The 21,692-nt window shown below is 40.8% G+C and overlaps 1 protein-coding gene across 2 annotated transcripts in view; it reads left to right on the top strand.

Moving 5' to 3' along the window:
• Window positions 1-20,604: 20,604 nt before the first annotated feature.
• RBBP6 (RB binding protein 6, ubiquitin ligase) overlaps window positions 20,605-21,692 on the top strand; it is a 29,080-nt gene continuing 27,992 nt past the window's right edge. For both annotated transcript variants that reach the window (XM_017663752.3, XM_017663743.3), the window contains exon 1: window positions 20,605-20,806. In XM_017663752.3, the coding sequence (XP_017519241.2) occupies window positions 20,641-20,806 (166 nt within the window). In that variant the 5' untranslated portion in view covers window positions 20,605-20,640. The remainder of the gene's footprint in view (window positions 20,807-21,692) is intronic.

Raw genomic sequence — 21,692 nt, 5'->3', positions numbered from 1 at the left:
CCCTCTCCATAAGGTGGGTAAGCTCTGTGAGTTGAATCTCCTGCTTTGTATCCCTCTGTTAAAGTGCTTCTCAACCGAGGCCTGTTTTGTTCCCCAAGGGACTTTTGGCAATGTCTGGAGACATTTTTGGCTGTCACCACTAGGGGAATGATGTTGCTGGCATCTAGTGAATAGAGGCCAAGGACACTGTTAAATATCCTGTAACACACAGGAACTGGCCCCCACAACAAAAGATTACCCAGCCCAAAATGTCAATGGTGCTGAGGTTGAGAAACTGTATGGGAGTAAAGCCTGCTGTGCCTCTTGAGTCGAATAGCCAATCCACACTTGTAACCAAAGCTATGATGCTCTAGGTTGATCTTGATCTTGGTGTACTCATGCTGCAGAGGTAAAAATGTCATTTCTTTACACACTGACCACATTGAGGATTATCGATTTGTTTGTTCTCTGCTGGAAGCAGGATGCTAATACTGAGCAGAGGCCTTGCCCAGAAGGAAAGAACTGAGGGGACCTCAAGAGAGAATTCTTGCATCTCAGTGGGAACAGTCTCGAAGAAGTCCACTAGGGGGCAGCCATCAAGGAGCATCCCTTTGTGAAGGTCGCTTAAATTAAATCAAAGCAAAACAAGACCTGCTTCCTAAAGAGAAGTGGAAGAGCCTGGAGCAAGAGAGACACACATGGGGTTAAACTCTCAGCTCTGCCATTTCCTCATATTTGCAAAAAACAATTAGGCATCCAGATGGACAGCCCACTCTATTTTTCCAAGGAAAATTTTCAGGAAAAAATACATGTAAGCACTGCCAATGTATGTGTATGGAAAGTATTTTTTTTTATGCTCCATGGCTATTTCCTATAAATTTTTTTTTGTATCATTAATCTACAATTACACGAGGAACATTATGTTTACTAGTCTCCCCCCTTCACCAAGTCACCCCCACATGCCCCATTAGTCACAGTCCATCAGCGTAGTGAGATGCTGTAGAATCACTACTTGTCTTCTCTGTGTTGCCAGCCCTCCCCGTGCCCCCGCCACATTATACATGCTAATCGTAAGGCCCCCTTTCTTATTCCCCCTCCTTCTCCATCCCTTCTCACCCATCTTCCCCAGTCCCTTTCCCTTTGGTAACTGTTAGTCCATTCTTGAGTTCTGTGATTCTGCTGCTGTTTTGTTCCTTCAGTTTTTCCTTTGTTCTTATTCTCCACAGATGAGTGAAATCATTTGGTACTTGTCTTTCTCCACCTGGCTTATTTCATTGAGCATAATACCCTCTAGCTCCATCCATGTTGTTGCAAATGGTAGGATTTGTTTTCTTCTTATGGCTGAATAATATTTCATTGTGTATATGTACCACATCTTCTTCATCCATTCATCTACTGATGGACACTTAGGTTGCTTCCATTTCTTGGCTATTATAAATAGTGCTGAAATAAACATAGGGTGCATCTGTCTTTTTCAAACTGGACTGCTGCATTCTTAGGGTAAATTCCTAGAAGTGGGATTCCTGGGACAAATGCTATTTCTATTTTGAACTTTTGAGGAGCCTCCATACTGCTTTCCACAATGGTTGAACTAATTTACATTCCCATCAGCAGTGTAGGAGGGTTCCCCTTTCTCCACAACCTCGCCAACATTTGTTGTGGTTTGTCTTTTATATGGTGGCGATCCTTACTGGTGTGAGGTGATATCTCATTGTGGTTTTAATTTGCATTTCTCTGATGACAAGCGATGCGGAGCATCTTTTCATGTGTCTGTTGGCCATCTGAATTTCTTCTTTGGTGAACTATCTGTTCAGCTCCTCTGCCCATTTTTTAATTGGATTGTTCGCTTTTTGTTTGTTGAGGTACATGAGCTCTTTATATATTTTGGATGTCAACCCTTTATCGGATCTGTCATTTATGAATATATTCTCCAATACTGTAGGATGCCTTTTTGTTCTATTGATGGTGTCCTTTGCTGAACAGAAGCTTTTCAGCTTGATATAGTCCCACTTGTTCATTTTTGCTTTTGTTTCCCTTGCCTGGGGAGATATGTTCATGAAGAAGTCACTCATATTTATGTCCAAGAGATTTTTGCCCATGTTTTTTTCTAAGAGTTTTATGGTTTCATGACTTACATTCGGGTCTTTGATCCATTTCTAATTTACTTTTGTGTATGGGGTTAGACAGTGATCCAGTTTCATTCTCTTACATGTAGCTGTCCAGTTGCCAACACCAGCTGTTGAAGAGGCTGTCATTTCCCCATTGTATGTCCATGGCTCCTTTATCATATATTAATTGACTATATATGTTGGGGTTAATGTTTGGAGACTCTATTCTGTTCCACTGGTCTGTGGCTCTGTTCTTGTGCCAGTACCAAATTGTCTTGATTACTGTGGCTTTGTAGTAGAGCTTTAAGTTGGGAAGTGAGATCCCTCCCATTTTATTCTTCCTTCTCAAGATTGCTTTGGCTATTCAGGGTCTTTGGTGGTTCCATATGAATTTTTGAACTATTTGTTCCAGTTCATTGAAGAATGCTGTTGGTAATTTTATAGGGATTGCATCAAATCTGTATATTGCTTTGGGCAGGAAAGCCATTTTGACGATATTAACTCTTCCTAGCCAAGAACATGGGATGAGTTTCCATTTGTTAATGTCCTCTTTAATTTCTCTTAAGAATTTTCTTGTAGTTTTTGGGATATAGGTCTTTCACTTCCTTGGTTAGGTTTATTCCTAAGTATTTTATTCTTTTTGATGCAATTGTGAATGAAATTGTTTTCCTGGTTTCTCTTTCTATTAGTTCATTGTTAGTGTATAGGAAAGTCTCAGATTTCTGTGTATTAATTTTGTATCCTGCAATTTTGCTGTATTCCAATGTCAGTTCTAGTAGTTTTGGAGAGGAGTCTTTAGGGTTTTTTATGTACAATATCGTGTCATCTGCAAATAGTGACAGTTTGACTTCTTCTTTACCAATCTGGATTCCTTGTATTTCTTTGTTTTGTCTAATTGCCATGGCTAGGACCTCCAGTACTATGCTGAATAACAGTGGGGAGAGTGGGCATCCCTGTCCTGTTCCCGATCTCAGAGGAAAAGCTTTCAGCTTCTCACTGTTCAGTGTGATGTTGGCTATGGGTTTTTCATATATGGCCTTGATTATGTTGAGGTACTTGCCTTGTATACCCATTTTGCTGAGAGGCTTTATCGTGAATGGATGTTGAATTTTGTTGAATGCTTTTTCAGTGTCTATGGAGATGATCATGTGATTTTTGTCCTTCTTTTTGTTTATGTGGTGGATGATGTTGATGGATTTTCGAATATTGTACTATGCTTGCATCCCTGAGATGAATCCCACTTGATCATGGTGTATGATCCTCTTGATGTATTTTTGAATTCGGTTTGCTAATATTTTGTTGAGTATTTTTGCATCCATGTTCATCAGGGGGATATTGGTCTGCAATTTTCTTTTTTGGTGGGGTCTTTGCCTGTTTTTGGTACTAGGGTCTTAGAAGTATTCCCTCTTCTTCTATTTTTTGGAAAACTTAAAGGAGAATGGTTTTATGTCTTCTCTGTATGTCTGATAAAACTCTGCGGTAAATCCATCTGGCCGGGGTGTTTTGCTCTTGAGTAGTTTTTTGATTACCGATTCAATTTTGTTGCTGGTAATTGGTCTATTTAGATTTTCTGTTTCTTCCTTGGTCAGTCTTGGAAGGTTGTATTTTCCTAGGAAGTTGTCCATTTCTTCTAGGTTTTCCAGCTTGTTAGCATATAGTTTTTTGTAGTGTTCTCTAATAATTCTTTGTATTTCTGTGAGGTCCGTCATGATTTTTCCTTTCTCATTTCTGATTCTGTTGATGTGCATAGATTCTCTTTTTCTTTTTATAAGTCTGGCTAGGGGCTTATCTATTTTGTTTATTTTCACAAAGAACCAGCTCTTGGTTTCATTGATTTTTTTCTATTGTTTTATTCTTCTCAATTTTATTTATTTCTTCTCTGAACTTTAGTAAGTTCCTCCTTCTGCTGACTTTAGGCCTCATTTGTTCTTTTTCCAATTTCAGTAATTGTGCCTTTAGACTATTCATTTGGGATTGTTCCTCCTTCTTTAAGTAGGCCTGGATTGCTATATACTTTCCTCTTAAAACTGCTTTCGCTGCATCCCACAGAAGTTGGGGCTTTGTGTTGTTGTTGTCATTTGTTTCCATATATTGCTTGATCTCTATTTTGATTTGGTCATTGATCCATTGATTATTTAGGAACATGTTGTTAAGCCTCCATGTGTTTGCGCACCTTTTTGCATTCTTTGTACAATTTATTTCTAGTTTTATACCTTTGTGGTCTGAGAAGTTGGTTGGTAGAATTTCAATCTTTTTGAATTTACTGAGGGTCTTTGTGTGGCCTTGTATGTTTCTATTCTGGAGAATGTTCCATGTGCACTTGAGAAGAATATGTATCCTGTTGCTTTTGGATGTAGAGTTCTGTAGGTATCTATTAGGTCCATCTGTTCTAGTGTGTTGTTCAGTGCCTCTGTGTCCTTACTTATTTTCTGTCTGGTGAATCTGTCCTTTGGAGTGAGTGGTGTCCTTTTTTTTCTGTCTGACTGCCTTTAATACTGTCCTTGTCTTTGATTTTTGCCATTTTAATTATTATGTGTCTTGGTTTTGTCCTCCTTCGGTCCCTTGCGTTGGGAGTTCTGTGTGCTTCCATAGTCTGAGAGGATATTTCCTCCTCCAGTTTGGGGAAGTTTTCAGCAATTATTTCTTCAAAGACACTTTCTATCCCTTTTTCTCTCTCTTCTTCTTTTGGTACCCCTATAATGCGAATATCATTCCATTTGGATTGGTCACACAGTTCTGTTAATATTGTTTCTTTCCTGGAGATCCTTTTATCTCTCTCTGCATCAGCTTCTCTGCGTTCCTGTTCTCTGATTTCTGTTCCATCAATGGCCTCTTGCATCTAGTCCATTCTGCTTTTAAGTCCTTCCAGAGATTGTTTTATTTCTGTATTCTTCCTCCTTAGCTCTTGCATATTTCTCTGCAAGTCCATCAGCATGGTTATGACCTTTATTTTGAATTCTTTTTCAGTAAGATTGGTTAGGTCTATCTCCCCAGGTTCCCTCTCAGGGGAGGATGTCTGTGTGAATCTGGTCTGAATCAAATTCTTCTGCCTTTTCTTGGCGATGGGCAGATGGCACATATGTCAGCTGGGAGAACAAAATCCCTTCCTGCTTGCTCCTTGCAGACCTCTCCTGGGAGAACAGCAACCGCTTGCAGCTTGTGCTGGGCAGCTGTGTGCAGACGGGGTTTCTGATTCTTGCCCGGCCACTGTGGAGGAAGCTCCGCAGTTGCTGTGGGTGTGGCTGCTTTCAGGTTGCTGCCCCGCTATGTCAGGGCCACAGCCAGAGGGGGAACGGGCAGGAGGCTGTTTATCGCTGTGAGGGTCCTCAGAACTGCACTGCTGCCCAGGGGGTTAGTGTGCCCGGAGTTCTCTGGGATTCCCAGCTGCTAGGCTGAGTGTGCCAGGACCCTTCCGTCCAGCTGTGAGGCCCCTGTCCCTTTAAGACTTTCAAAAAGCACTCACTTTTCTTTTGTCCCAGGGGCACTGGCTGTGGGGACCCCCTCACAGGTTTTACTCTCCTGTTTCCCTAGTATCCAGCACACTACACACTGTGTGTCTGCACTCCCAGTGTGGACAGCTAGGGCTGGGTATTTAGCAGTCCTGGGCTCCCTCTCCCTCCCCGCTCCAACTCCTCTCCTCCCGCAGGGGAGCTGGGGTAGGGGTGTCGCTCAGGTCCCGCTGGGCTGCTGCTCGGATCTTACCCCCTTCGTGAGGCCCTGGGTTCTCTCAGGTGTAGATGTAGCCTGGCTGTTGTCCTGTATCGTCTGGTCTCTCTTTTAGGAATAGTTGTATTTGTTGTATTTTCAAAAATATATGTTTTTGGGAGGAGATTTCCGCTGTCCTACTCACACCGCCATCTTGGCTTCTCCAGAAAGTATTTTTAAATGATTTTATAAAGACAAATTTGCCTCTTAAAAATATGTAATGTAACCTTCATAACTGAACATGCACTTGCAACAAAATTCAACATATACAGAAGAATATACAATGGAAAGTAGATCTCTATTGTACACCTATTAAAACTGCCAAAAAAAAAAGTGTTGTAATTCTAGGTGTTAGTACAAATATAGAGCCCCAGGCACTCCTTTACTGCTGGTGGGTATATGAGTGGGTACAACCACTTCGGTAATCCACATGACACAGAAATTAACAATCTTCAATTCCTCTCCTAATGCATATGTCCACCTGCAGTAGCATAAATAAATTTTGGTATTTAGTCAATGACACTATAGCACTGATTCTGCCTTTCTGATCTCAGCACTCCTTTACGTTCTTAAAAACCATTTGAAACCCCAAGAAGCTTTTGTTTACATAGGTTCTATCTACATGTAGTTATCATAGGGGAAATTTAAACTGAGAAGCTTTAAAAATATTTATTTATTAACTTATTAAAAATAATTAATATGTAACATAACAAATAGAATTGCTATGAAAAATACTTGGTTTTAGAAACCTAACAAGAATGGCAGCATTATTGTACATTTTTGCAACTCTCTGAGGTCTTCTTAATAGAAACCATTCTCATATCTACTTTTCCATTCAGTCTTTTGCAAGATTACACATCATGTAGTTGTTCTGGAAGTTCCACAGTACACTTGTGAGCAAATGAAGACAAAACAGGCAAATAATTTCTCTGTACTTGTATACCATGTATGCTTGGTCATACTATGCATGACCTCTTGGATAGCCTGCTTTTGAGAAGCAACACAATATGGCAATGAAAATGAATGAACTACATCATTATGTGTGATGTCAGAGAGAAGGTTCGCAAACATCATATTAACAAAGGAAGCAAGAAACAAAAGAATACATTTGGGGGAAGAGGGAGTTGGGAAGTTCTTGTTTAGTGAATGAAGAGTTTCAGATTTGCGAGGTGAAAAGAGATCTGGAGATGGCCAGTGGTGATGGTAGTATGGCATTGTGAGTGCGATTAATGCCAGCAAAATGTCCATGCTTAAGCTGGTAAATTTTATGCTTTGTGGATTTTGCCACAATTAAAAAACTTGTGAACTCATTCAGTATGGTTCCATTCATACAATAATGTTTAAACACAGCCAAAACTGTTTAAGGATGCATACATACATAACAAATTTCTAGATAAATGTGAAACTAAGACGGTCATTGCTCTTGGAGAGAATGGGGTTGTAATCAAAGACTGAACTGAATAAGTACTCTATATAATCACTCTTTTGCACTATATATATAGTTTATATATATATATATACAAACACACATAAACATAAAGAAGGAAAATAATGTGTATAATATAATGGATAGCTCTCAACAAAAATGAAAAGCCATCAAAGAGAAAGGACCACTTATTGAGCAAACAGTACTACAATTTCAAATCTATATACAAACAAAAATAAGCTTTGACTCATAATCAAAATTAACTCAAAATAGAGGATAAGCCTAAATATAAAACTTTAAACTATAAACTTCTAGAATAAAGCATAGGAGAAAACCTTTGTTATCTTGAGTTAGGCAAAAACTTCTTAGATAAGATAGAAAAAGCACAAGCCACAAAAGAAAAATTTTATGTGTAATCAGAATTTTATTGGTGCACATGGTATGTGTGGGGTCATGTGGAAGACAGTGTAGCTCAGAGAAGACAAATAGGGACTATGTGGCATATTACTACACTGATGGGCAGTGACTGCAGTGGGGTATGGAAGGGGACTCAATAATAAGGGTGAATGTAATAACCACATTGTTTTTCTTGTGAAACCTTCATAAGAGTATGACACGTTAATAAAAAATTTTTTAAACTTCTGCTATTTGAAAAACACTCAGGAAATACAAAGACAAGTCACAAGCTAGGAGAGAATATTTGCAAAACACACTCTACATATACAAGAAAAATAAAAGAACCTGTGAAAGTCCGTAAGAATATGAACAACCCAGTTAAAAAATGGGCAAAACATTTGAACAGACAGCTCACTAAAGAAGATAGACTATCAATGAACAATCTAAAAATGAAACTAAGAAAACAATTCCACTTACAATAACATCAAAAAGAATAAATACTTAGGAATAAATTTAACAATGGAAGAGCAGGACTTGTACAGGGACTACAACAAAACATTGTTGAAAGTAATTAAAGGGGACCTAAATAAATAGAAAAATATCCCATATTCACAGATCAGAACACTTATTACTATTAAGATGGCAATGCAATACCCCTGATTGACAAGTTCAATGCAATTTTTACAAAAGTTCCAGCTGGATATTTTTTTAATATTGATAAACTAATCCTAAAATTCATACTGAAATACAGAGACCCTGAATATTCCAAACGATCTTGAAAAAAAGGAACAAAGTTGAAGAACTCACACTTGCCCATTTCAAAACTTGCTATAAAGCTAACCATAATCAAGACAGAGGTACTGGTTTAAGGATAGACATACATCGATGAAATAGATATGAGAGGTGAGAAATAAACTCTTATATTTATGGCTAACTAATTTTTAACAAGGGTGCCAGGATTATCCAATGGGGAAAGAATAGTCTTTTCAACAAATGTCCTGGGACAACTGCATATCTCACATACAAAAGAGTGAAGTGGAACCCCTACCTCACACCATATGTAATACTTAACTGAAAATGAATCATAGACCTAAATATAAAAGCTAAAACTATAAAACTCCTAGAAGAAAACATAGGAATAAATCTTTGTAACTATAGGTCAGGCAATGTTTCTTAGATATGACACCAAAAGAAAAAACACATTCACTTCATCAGAATTAAAAACTTTGGTGCTTAAAAGGACACCACCAAGAAAGTGAAACAGCAAACATATAATAGGAGAAAATATTTGCAAATTATATATCTGGTAAGGGACCTGTATACAGGCTTTATAAAGAACATTTATAACTCAACAACAAAAAGACAGATAATCCAATTTTTAAAACTTCAAAAGATTTGAATATATATTTCTCTAAAGAAGATATACAATGGCCAATAAGCACATGAAAAGATGTTCAACATCATTAGTCATTAAGGAAATGAAAATGAAAACCTCAATAAGATAACACCTTATGCCCACTAGATGGCTGTAATAAAAAAGGACAATCACAAATGTTGGTGGGTGAGGATGTGGAGAAAATTCTCATACATTGCTGATGAAAATGTAAAATGGTACAGTCACTATGGATAATAGTGTGGTGGTTCCTCAAGAAGCTAAGTGCAGAATTACTGTATGACCCTGCAATTCCACTCTTGTAGCCAAAATTTAAATTATTTAAATAATTTTTATTACTTAAAATTAAATAATTTAATTTTAATTATTAGATTCTAATTTAATTATTATTATTAGAATTAAATTATTATTAGAATTAAAATCTATGTCCATACAAGCACTTGTATATAAACAATCATAAAGCATTATTCATAATAGCTCAAAAGTAGAAACAATCTAAATGTTCATCAGTTGATGAATGGATAAACAAAACCATACAAGCGTGTATTACTCAGCCATAGAAAAGCCAGACAATTATTCAGTATAAAGTAATAATACTTGCTATAAGATGAATGAACCTTGGTAAACCTGGATGAATCTTGAAAATATTATGCTAAATGAAACATGCCAGATGCCGAAGACCACATATTGTATGATTTCATCTGTATGAAATGTCCAAAATAGACAAACCAATGGAGACCAAGTAGATTATTGGTTGGGACAGGACTAGGTTGGGGGGAAGAGGAAGAGGACAGGACTAGGTTGTTTGAGGGGGTGATAAAAATGTTCTGAAATTCATAGTGGTTATTCCTGCCTAAGTCTGTGAATGCATTAAAGTACTGAATGGTATATATTTAAAAGGTAAGTTTTATGGCATATAAATTATGTCAATAGTGCTATAATAAAGAAAAGCTATGTGGTAGCAAATAAACATATGAAAAAAATGCTCCACATTATTAACTATTAGGGACACTTACATTAAAACCACAATGAGATACCCCCCCAAAAGAAAGAAGAGAAAAAAGATTTGCAAATTATATAATTGTATAATACCCAGACCCAACAGGGTTGTAGACCCACTGGAAGAATCCTGGTGGGAATGGAGCCATTTTGGAAAACAGTTTGGCAGGTTTTTTGTAAAGTTAAACATATAGTTATCATGTGGCCCACTAACTTATTCCTAGGTACTAACCAAAGAGAAATAAAAACTTAAACTTATGTTCACATAAAAACCTATACATGAATTTTATGGTAGTGTTATTCACAATCACTAGAACAAGAAACAACCCAAAAATTCAACTGATGAATAAATCCACCATGGTGCATCTGTACAATGAAAATTAGTCAGCAGCAGGAATGAACTGTTGCTTCAACATGGGTGACCTGCAAGCGCAATATACTAAGTGGAAGAAGCCATCCTCAAAAGGTGACACACCTTGTGATTGCATTTATCCGATGGGCTGGAAAAGGCAAAATTACGGGAACAGAAAACAGGCCAGTGGTTGTCAGGGACTGGAAGGAGAGGGAGAGATTATTGCAAAGGAGCCCACGGGAATTTTGGAGGTTGATGGAAATATTCTGTATCTTGACTGTGGTCATTGGTACATGACTGTATATGTTTTCCAAAAAAATTAGGCAACTATAAACTAAAAAGGGTGAATTTTTCCTTATGTAAATTACACTTCAAGGAATCTGACTTATGAAAAAAACACACAGGGAAAAAAGTGATTCTTCCCCTCAAATTGTTCAACCAACCATTTCCCCTTCCCAGAAGGCAATCACGGTTGCCAATTTGTGTATTTTTTCAGCTTTTCAGAAATATTCTAGATATATGCAAGTGTATATGTACATATTTGTATATGTATATACATTTACATAGATAATATGCAGATATATACTTTTGGAAGCATATTATACAGTGTTTTTTACTGAGTTTTGCACTTAATTATGTATTTTGAATATCCTTCCATACCAGTACATAGCAGGCTGTCTCATTGATTTGGGTTTTTTTAAGCAGGCAGTTAATTGGCTGAAGTCAAACTGCAGACTGCCTCCCCTGGGGTGAACAGCCGCTGGAATATCAGTTCACTTTGTTTAGCCTTAGCTGGAGTTGGCCTGTATAAAGTGTTCTGCTAGACATCTGGGCTCATGGGGTTCATGTATAGATTTGGGGGGCTCCCTTTTCTCTGGCTCTTCTTTTCCAGGATTACTTACTCCTGAATTTCCAGAGTCTGTGTTTGTGCATACCCTGTCCTCTGGCTCTTCAGACTAGTAAAACCAGGTTTTCTGGCAGACTTTTAGCCACCCTCCCTTGGCACTGATTTGCTCTACCTTTGAAAATGGGACACTCACCCAGTGCTGTCCCTTTCTTCGGAGTGACAATACCCCTCTAGTACCTGCCTGGCTTTGGTCATTCCCCAGCGTCTTCAGGTAGTGAGTTGGTTTTTGCACATTTTGTCCAGAGCTGTTACCTGCACAGAATTGACCCAGAAGGAGTTACTGACCATGGAATTTTGTTTCATTCTTTTTAACTGCCACATTTCACCTTCAGGACAACCTGCAGGAAAGTTTTATTATTGCCTCCTGTCTACAGCGCACTGGGTGATATGGGTGCACTGGACTCCAGATCATTTGAATATTTGGAAAAGGAGTATATTTTTATTTTATTTTGTGTTTTGGCAAATAAAGTACTTTCAGTATGACCTTGGAAAGGTCACTTAACCTCAGTTCTTATTTTCAATCTGAATAATGATGATACTTCCCTTACAGGGTGGTCCTGAAGGTCAGTGAAATAGCACAACAATGGCCCATGTTTATGAAACACTTGCTCTGTGTGGGGACTGTTCTCAGGTACTTTATTCCTTGCAATAGCCTATAAATGTGGTATTATCAGCTCCATTTGATGATGAGGCCCCAGTGGGTCTTTATGACCTGCTCAGTGCCTCTCATGTAGTATGTAGCAGAGCTGGGATTTGAACGGAGGCTGTGTAGTACTTGCCTCTGTGCACTTAGCCATGTGCAGCCTAGAATGTGGTGGTTCTTAATGCTGGCTGGGCATCAGAACCCCTGCACAGCCCACAAAGATCTGCTGAATCAGCCTCTCCAGCCTCTGCATTTGGAGCAAGCTCCATGCCTTGGCCCAGTGTCAGTGTTAAAATATGGGCCTTTCCCTCCATCTCCCTTTTCCTGCTTCACTGGAGAGAATCTCTATGGCCAACACCTTCTGGGCCCTCTGCCAGGTCACAGGCCTCACTTATTAGGATTACCTTTGATCCATTCCTGACAGATCTACATCAGCGGCCTGCTTGACAGGTGGAACAGGCTCCAGGAGCTGCAGGAAGAAACAGCTATGGTTAGGATCTACCTTCCCCACCTGTCTTAAGCCATAGCCTCAATCATGTGACCATCAGGAACAAGGCTATGAGCCATGGTGTATGTGTCATCCAATCTCTGCCTTTTAAATAAACCACACATGACAACCCCATGCTATCTTGGGCTCCTTCAAGTTCCTAGAACTTCCCAGGATGCTTCTGAAGGTAATTATAGTTCAGCTGTTACCTGGGTCTTAGGAACCTGTGGTACCAGCCATACTCAAATTGCCCTGAACCTTAACACGGGATGGTCCTGATTTCTCATCCCCTTAGGGCATTCCTTGCTCACATCAAAATTTGTTTCAATGGATTTTATGGTCTTACATGCCCTGGCCCCTCAATATTTCTCTGGCCTAAGCTCTGCCATTCTCTGTCATTATCCACACTTCTGCCACACCAGCCTGGTGACTGTCCCTGGATCACATCTCAGGGTTTTTGCACTTGCCATTCACTGTACCTAGAAACTTCCTCCCCTAGAACCTCACACGGCTAACTCTCTCATCATTCAAATGCCAACTCAAATGTCATCTCCTCACAGAGGCCTGTCCTGAGCACCCAGAGTTAGTCACCCTCAACCACCACCTATCCGTCACCATCCCTCCAACTCTGTTTTGTTTTCTTCCTAGTGCTGTCACATACTACAGTCATGGGCTCTTTGCTTGTCTGGTTGCTTTTTGTTTCTCTCCCACACTAGCATGGCAACTCCAGGAAAAGCCTTGCCTATCCTGTTCCTGTTATCCATTGAGTATCTATGAGATGAACTAATGCCTTTGCCACCAGGGCTTTCTGCTATTTCCTCCCTCCCAGTGTTTTCCAGGGCAAAGCCAGCCAATTGAAGGCAAATACCCAAGGCAGGCATGGGCATGAGAGGCACCACAGGAACCCTGGACCAGGAAAAGCTGAGTTTGAATCCTGCCTCCATCACTACTCACTTTGACCTTGGACTCACCTCTAGGGTATGTGACCTTGGACTCTGTTGTACCACCAGGGAAAGTATCAGACCCACCTCCCAGGGTCACAGTAAGGAGACACAAGAGAGTACGCATGAAGCCTGTAGCCCAGTGCCAGGCCTATGGGATCAGCAGTCCTGGAGGCAGAGTAGGGGAAGGGGCATGCACAAAGCCTGAGAGATAGTCTGTGCACCTGAAGGTGTCCCTGTTTGCACTTCCTCAAGGAAGGTTTGGAAGCATGAGGGGAGAGTCCAGGTCAACTGTCCTGCTTTAATCTACCAAGCTTGTTACTGCTGGAGAAGCCAGACAGAACCATTTATTAAGAGTCATTTTGGGTCTTCACAAACAATTATAGAGCCCCTGCCAAATGCTTTAGGGAAGACATAGATGAGGCAGATGATGTCTGTGCCCACTGGGAACTTAAACCGGGAGGCCCAAAGATGACAGGGGAATAGGCAGGAGAGAGGAAGGAAAGTGGGTGTGGGGAATGAAGAAAGAGGGTTGGTTTACAGTCTGTGGCAGGGGGGCCAGCTTTGCTCCTAATACCTGTAGAGAGGGTCCCCTTTCTCAAGGGCCAGTCCATAGGACACCTCAGCTGGCCATAACATAGAGTCAGTGGTTAGGAGACTCCCCTTCCCAGCCAGGCACACACTGCTTTAAATCGTGGCTCCTGTGTGACCTTACCTCTCTGACCCTCAGTGTCTTATTTATGACACAGGGATGATATTGGGACCTATTCAAGGGTTCTTGGGAGGATTTAAGGAAGATTGCATTAAAAGTACTTGGCTCAGGGTGTGGTAAATATGAAATGCTTGGCAAATGCCAGCCATGGTTGTGTTGTTCTTATGTTTATGCAAGTTGGAAGCACTTCAAAGAAACATCTCTAGAATTTGCCACTTGAATTCATTTCCCAAGCAACACTTACATGGTACTTCTGCACAGGTCACTGTCATGGAATTGTCTTAACAACCTTACAGGGAAGGCACCTTTTTTCTGTTGTCTGTCCTTTTTTTTTTTAAAACACATAACATAAAATTTATACCAGCTTAACCATTATTAAGTTTACAATACAACAGTGTTAAGAATATTCATATTGTTGTGCAATAGATCTCTAGAACTTTTTGTCTTGCAAAACTGAAACTGTACTCATTGACTATCATCTTCCCATTTCCTGTTCCATCAACCCCTACTTTTTGTTTCTAGGAAGGTACTATTTCAGCTGTTTTGCAAATCAGGAAACCAAGATTAGCTACATAATTTGCAGGGCTCAGTGCAAAATGAAAATGAAAATTATGAGAAATATCAACTTGACAACAGCAGAGCATTAAACCAAGCACAGAGCCCTTCTGAATGCATTCACACACAGCCCATTGAACAGGTCCTGGAGGAAACCAAGGGCCAGAGAAGTCAAGTTACATTCCCAAAGTCACACAGCAAGTTTGGGAAGCTCTGAAACTATGACTTCTCTTACTTACTGTAAACTCCCTATGGGCTGGGGCTTTGATTTGTTCCCGGAGGATTGCCTAGCACCCAGCAGAGTACCTGAAACACACTGACACTCACTGCATATTTCATATCTAGGGGAATGAATAAATAGGTCACATTCACCCAAGAAAGCAGAGGCTTCTCAGAGGTTCAGGGCTCTGCTTGACTCTGGCACAATGTGTTTTTCCCATTCCTGCTTCTTCCTTCTGTTTACCAAGAGTGCTTGACTTCCTAGAAGAAGCAACCATGACATGTGTTCACCTATAAATAATGTCCCCTCGTATTTTGTGAGGCACCATCTCTTCATAACATTCTGGTTTTGAATCGCACTTTAATGGAGTGCAGTGAAGTGAGAAGACACTGGATAATGTGAGGTCACTGTGGCATGTTCTGGCTCCAGGCTCCCAGGTCACTGGGAGTCTGATGGCCAACCCTGTTCTCTGATCTCAACGCAAGAGAACTAAAACCAAATAATGAAAGTATAAGCAAACGATGAGTTTTATTTACAGTGATGGCATTGAGTGCTGCAAAAAAGTTTAGGTAGCTAGCATGATTTTTGCTTCTTTGAAAGGAAGACCCTGTTTCTGTCTGAATGTTTGTGAGATTCTTTGTGGCAGTGGGAAAAGGGGAGAGATGGAAACTCCGGTCCCATTGTAATCCTGGATTATAGTAGATTAAGCATAATCCTGATTTCATGATTTATCATTGTTCTGTGCCTTTTAGTTTAATTATTCTTTCTGTATTTATTTATTTTCAGTAAAATATATCAGTAGTTGTATTTTCAGTAATGTACATCAGTAAATTAATCATAATCCTGATCTCATTACTTATCATTGTTTCATCCCTTTTAATTATTCTTTCTCTGTTTGTTTTCAGTAAAATAGTGCATACCTGTGAACCTACCCAGGAATAAGATATCAACCACTCACATCTCCTATGGGCTCCTCAGCTAGCTCATCCTTCCACCTCAGAGGTAGTGATTATCCTGAATTTTCAGTCATTTGTTTTTTTCAAATGTGTTAAATCTGTATGCCTGGCTAAATAATGTACTGTTTAATTTTAGTTATTTTTGAAATTCATAGAAAGGGTATTACATATCACCTTCTGATATATATATATATATAATACATTTTTTCTGACCCAAGAACAACTAAAAAGATCCCGTCACCATGTTGTTGCACATCATCGTATTGTATTTTTTTACTACTAAAAAAAGAACATCCATGAAATTCTTGTGCAAGTGCATGAGTTAAATTTTGCCTTGGATATATACTCAGGAGTGGAATTACTGATTCAGAGGGTCTAGGAATGCTCAGATTTGCAAGAGAATACCAAGTAGTTTCCCAAAATTATTGTTTCTAATATATACCCCAATGATCACAGGGGATCCCACGATCCCCATGTCCCATATGGCATTGTCAAACTCTTTAATTTTGTCTGTTGAATGAATACATGAATGAATAGAGGGGAAACAATAGCTTGTTCACATTCATTTTCAAAAAGTCAGTTCATATGATGACTTCAATAATCAACAACCTGTAGCTTTCAACAAATTGAGTGTGATTTAAAATGCTGCTAAGAAGACAAAATGAAAAAGAGTCAACTATAATGCTGCAAAAATCTTCTAAAAACTAAAATTATCCCACCTGTTCTAAATTGTTATACTCAAAAAAAAACAAAAGATAGAAATTCCCTTTATAAAACATATGTATGTTTTAGAAAAAAAAACATATGTATAGTTTACAGCAAACCATAATGCATATCTTATGCTTTTATTCTTTACTTACAATGTATTTCACACATTAGAAAGGAATACAATGATCTTTACTCTATACACAAAAATATTCAAATAGATTACAGAGTTTAAAAACATGACTCTCATAATAAACTGGAAGGAAACATAAGCAAATAAATGCCTAAGGTGGGTGTTGAGTGGCTAGGAACTACTTTTCTAAGTATATAGAATAAAGGTAAAAACTGTGAGGAGAAAAGGTGGATGGATCTTATTACCTAAAACTGTAAAACTTTTTGTAGGCTTCAATAAGAAATAAATACAATGTAAAGGCTATATAAAGGCAATCTGTCTATTACCAGGGAAGATACTTTGGTGATATAAAGGACATATCTATCCATTTTTTGTGAATTTGGGCTGACAGCATGGCGGCCAGGCTCAATCTGGTGACAACTGGGTGGAATTGGATTAAAAGTACTTAAAACAGCCTCTGCAGGGGTAGATCTCATTCTCATTTAGGGATCCTGGGGGCAAGTGTCCTGCAGTGGACAGGCTGAGCTTTTTGGGTCTCTCAATTCTGCACTCTGAAACTAAAATTTAGGCACAAGGAAATAAGGTTGGAGATCTACTAAATGTATGCATTTGGTGGAGGTGTGAGGGCATATTATGTTTGAGAATGGCAAAGGTTTAAAATCCTAGGATGTAGGAGCTCCAGAATTGCTACACAGGAGTTTGGAAAGGGATGTTTCATTCATCTTAGGTATAGAATAAAAGGCTTTTCAAAGGTTTACAAAAATACTGGAGTAGGAAGTAGTGGAGAAAAGTGGCACGATTTTACCAAAAGAAATTTACGAAACTGAGATTAGAAAAAGAACTTAATGAAAGGACCAAATGTATCATTTTGTCAATTACTCAAGCAGCTCAAATATCATCACATAAGTACATTTAATGTGGGTTGTGGGTGACTTTTGAACTTTTGATGCAATATGAAATGAGGTCTCCATAAAAGTGCCCAGGGTGAACATAGATTTTTAAGGGCTCTTGGCTGATGAGAATGGTTGGACCACATCTTCACACTGACCCTATTCTTTCCAAGTAAACATACTCCTCTTCTGGCAGCATTCTGGTCCACTCTACCCTAAGTATGTGGCCTCTTTTGAGTCCCATCCAGGCTGATTATATTAGCATTAAATTCAATATGAAGGGATTAGCCAAAGATAAGTGAAAGGTTATAGATTCACTATTTTGGAGGTGTGAATGAATACCAAGATGATTGGCATCATTTTCTTGTCCAGTTTTGCTTTCCTTAAATATGATTTTCCCCCTTTCATTCACACACAGATTTTTCAAGGAAAGCAGCCTCTCTGAAGTGGACCCAAGAACAAGAAAATTTTGTTAAGGTACAAAAGAAGAGAGAGGTGAGAGAAATTTTTACATGAGAAAATTACTGATGCTGATCATGTGGTTAAATTAAACTGTATTTGTGTCTCCTGGGCTGGCCTTGATTTGCCAAAATCTTATTGCCACTGTATTTCTATAGATCACATAAAGATGTATTTATTCAACACATTCATTGTGTTGAGGATACAATATAACCAAAAGAGATAAAATCCCTGGTCTCAGCTGTGGGGAAACAGAAAATTAAAAACACATACCACATCAAGTAGTGATGAGTCCTTGAAAGAAAATAAGAAAAAGTAAAGGGATAGAGAATGGTGGCCATCCTATTCAGGTAAGGTGGCCTTAGGAAGACTTTTGACAAAATGATGATTGATTTAAATGAAGTTCAGTAAGAATTTGTGTATTCAGGAAGTCCCTAGCAAACTGTGCCACATTTCAGCTGTGAGACCTTGCTCCCAGTGACTAACTTCTCTGAGCCTAAGCCTGTAAAATACAGAGAGGATGAGGAAAATGCATTGTAAATGATAGTGATCACAGTTTATGGATGCAATTTATCATATTATGAATTTTATGGATATAATAACTTCCCCATAACCCAACGAAACAATATTCCAGTCCACTGGGAGAGTTCTAGGCACAGTTCCCGGCTTTTATAATTAGGAATGGGATTTCAGACCCCTCCACTGAGCAGGCATTCCCCTGATTCTGCAAATTTGGAAAGTGCGTGATTACTAGCTTCAGGTCCCTCATCTATAAATTGAAGATAATGGTAATGCTGACCACTTAGGGGTTTTTGTTGAAGTTGTTAAACTGACATTTATTGAGCCACATTTATTTGAAACACATTCAGCCATGTGCCAGGCATGGTCCTAAACAATGGAAACGTATTCATTTATTTAATGCATACAAGCTAGTAAACCAAATACTATTTTTAATGGCATTTTACAGCCAAGGAAACAGAGGCACGAAGGAGTTAAATTTAGAGTCCTACAGCTAGGGTTCCAACCCACACAACTCAGCTCCAAAGCCGGAAAGTGTGACAAGGTGCTTTTCGCTGCGCCTTGCGCTTGGTAAGAGCACGATAAATCTTTACGGCGGTTGTAATCAGTTCTAGCCAGGGGCTGCTCCAGAATTTCCACGTAGGAGGAGCTTAAGGTAGCCAGTTTGTTGGCAGGGGAAACTAGGGGGCGCTTGCATAGCAACCAGTTTACTGCTTAGCAACCGTAATGTTTACTTGAATTGGGGGACTTGAGGGAGTTGGTGGGGACAACGGGAACGGAGAAGTTAGCCGGTCGCCCCTTGGCACCTCACTTTGTCGTAGAAGCTAGCAAAATAGCAGCTGAAATGTGAACTCTCCTCCAGAGACCGCCCTCGGAGCCGGGCCTCTTTGCGGCCTCCCCCTCCCTCTTGAGGCAGATGGTTTCTTCCGCTCTCCGGGCATGTACAGGTTCCGCGCTCGGGAGTCACAAAGCGCATGGTCACGTGGGCGGGAGGGTGCACTATGTGACGTCAGGGTCCCGCCCTTCGGCCCGCCTATCTGCGCACGTCAGCCCCGCCTCGTGCGCGCCGCCCGTGCTATCCCTGCCTGAGAGACCCCGGAGTTGGGCGCTCACCCGCAGCCTGGCCGCGTCCGCCATAGTTCCTGGCCTGGAGGTGTTGCCGGCGCTCGGTGAGGGCCGGAGAGCGGCAGTGAGGCAAAACAAAAAGGGAGGCGGCGAAGCTCTTGCCGTTGCCCGGCGGTTTCCGGGCCCATTTTCGCGGTTCTGGGCCGAAAGGCGACGGAGCGAAAGGCGGGAGAACCCCGGAGTGCACGACGAGAGGAAGCGTCAGGGAGCCTCGGCGGCGTCCGCAGGGTGCGCCGACGCCACCCGGCCGCTGGCCGGAGCCCGGGGTGGTGAGGAAGTGCTTCGAGGCCTAGTTGAGGCCTAGTACCGGCCTTCTGTCTGAGGCGGCGGCGGCGGCGGCGGCGGGGGGGAGGCGGAGCCGGAGCCGGGGCGGCCTGCGGGAAGGCCTCTCCTCCGCCGACCGCGCGTTTTTGGCCTAGGCCGCGGGCCGCTCGTGGCCTTTGGGGAGCAGGCGAAAGGGGTTTGTGTGCGGTGGGGGCCTGGGCCTGGGGAAGCTGACGCCGGTCGTCCGGAAGCCAGGAGGAGGCGAGAGGCCGCTCGTGGACTCCGGGCCTAGGCCCTCTCCCCTCAACCTTCTCCCGGGGCCTGGGTCACCCCAATCCACGGAAAAAGAGACCAGCCGGGAGGCGCGGCCGCGCTATGGACCCCTGACCCCGCGGGGTCATTTGGACTGTGTGGACTGACCGCTACTGACTGCACCGCCTGCCCCCGTCTCCTGCCGGCCCTTAGCATGAGCGAGGGGGACCCAGCCGGGTGACATTGTGCCCGTTGGCGGATTCTCGATTTCCCTCTTCCCCGTCCTCGTCCACTTCCTCCCACATGAAGTGATTCTCAGTTTCGGAGGGGGGGTTCGGATTACTGTTTTTACGAACCCCAATTTGTGGTTGGGGGGTATTTAATCTGAGGCCTTAGGGTCCTTCGGTATCTTGAGTGTTTTGTGTGTGTACATATTTTGCTCTTAAGTTTATAAATATACATATATTGAGAGTATCCACATCACCTGGCTGAACCTTAGGAATCCTTTGGCACCATGTCCTGTGTGCATTATAAATTTTCCTCTAAACTCAACTATGATACCGTCACCTTTGATGGCCTCCACATCTCCCTCTGCGACTTAAAGAAGCAGATTATGGGGAGAGAGAAGCTGAAAGCTGCCGACTGCGACCTGCAGATCACCAACGCGCAGACGAAAGAAGGTAAGAGCCACAGGGGGCCAAGATATTTGCTGGTGAAGACAGATAGTTGTGAGGTGCCTGGCAGAAGACTAACCGCCATTATGTCTCCTGTGGGAGTTCGTTCTAATACTTTTGAGACAACTTTTCATTGATAGCCTCGGGTTGCAGCCGTCGGCCTTGGAATTTAACTGATTTATTTGGTATCTGCATGCTTGGACCATCTGTAACAGGCTAATCCAAAAAGTGTGAAGTTTGATTATTCCTCTCAAATGTAATTTAAAATGATGATTTTGGTCGGAGAGTGTGGAGATATTAATCCAGATTCTTTGGGTATTGGCCTTGTGGCGTTTACGGTCTTGTTTCCATCAGGATGGAAAGAGCATATCACAATGCTTGTTACTTGTTAGAGTAGCAATAGAAATAAGTAACTTGGTAACCTACCAGCGATTTAGGGTTCAATGGCAACATTTAATGTACTCTTCTCCCATCCCCTATTTGTGTAAGTATTTTTACTGTGTTGTAGAGAAGAAATTCTCGCTTAAATAATTTTGAAGGATCTTATCCAGCCCTTCTTAACGGTTGAAATGGCTTTTGGAACTTGGTATGTTGTGATGTGACCGCTTTGGTCTTGTGTGTAAATTCCAGAATTAGTAATTCCGTAGTTGAACCCTTAGTTCACATTACTTTTAAAATTTAGAAATTTAGTAAAAATAAAAAATACAGATCTTTCTTTTTTAAAGTGGTAATCTGTAGACTTTACATGATCATGTTGATAACTAAAATACTGAAAAAATAGGCTGCTACCATGAATAAACAAATAGACTACTGATTGGAAGCTTTAAGTTCTCCTTTTTAAAAACGTTTTATAATACTGGGAATTAATAGATATGAAAATGTGACAGATGGC

Source organism: Manis javanica, chromosome 10 (genome assembly GCF_040802235.1).
Source record: "Manis javanica isolate MJ-LG chromosome 10, MJ_LKY, whole genome shotgun sequence".
Taxonomy (NCBI): domain Eukaryota; kingdom Metazoa; phylum Chordata; class Mammalia; order Pholidota; family Manidae; genus Manis; species Manis javanica.
The sequence above is the reverse complement of the archived record's forward strand: the minus strand, read 5'-3'. Positions and strand labels throughout refer to the sequence as shown.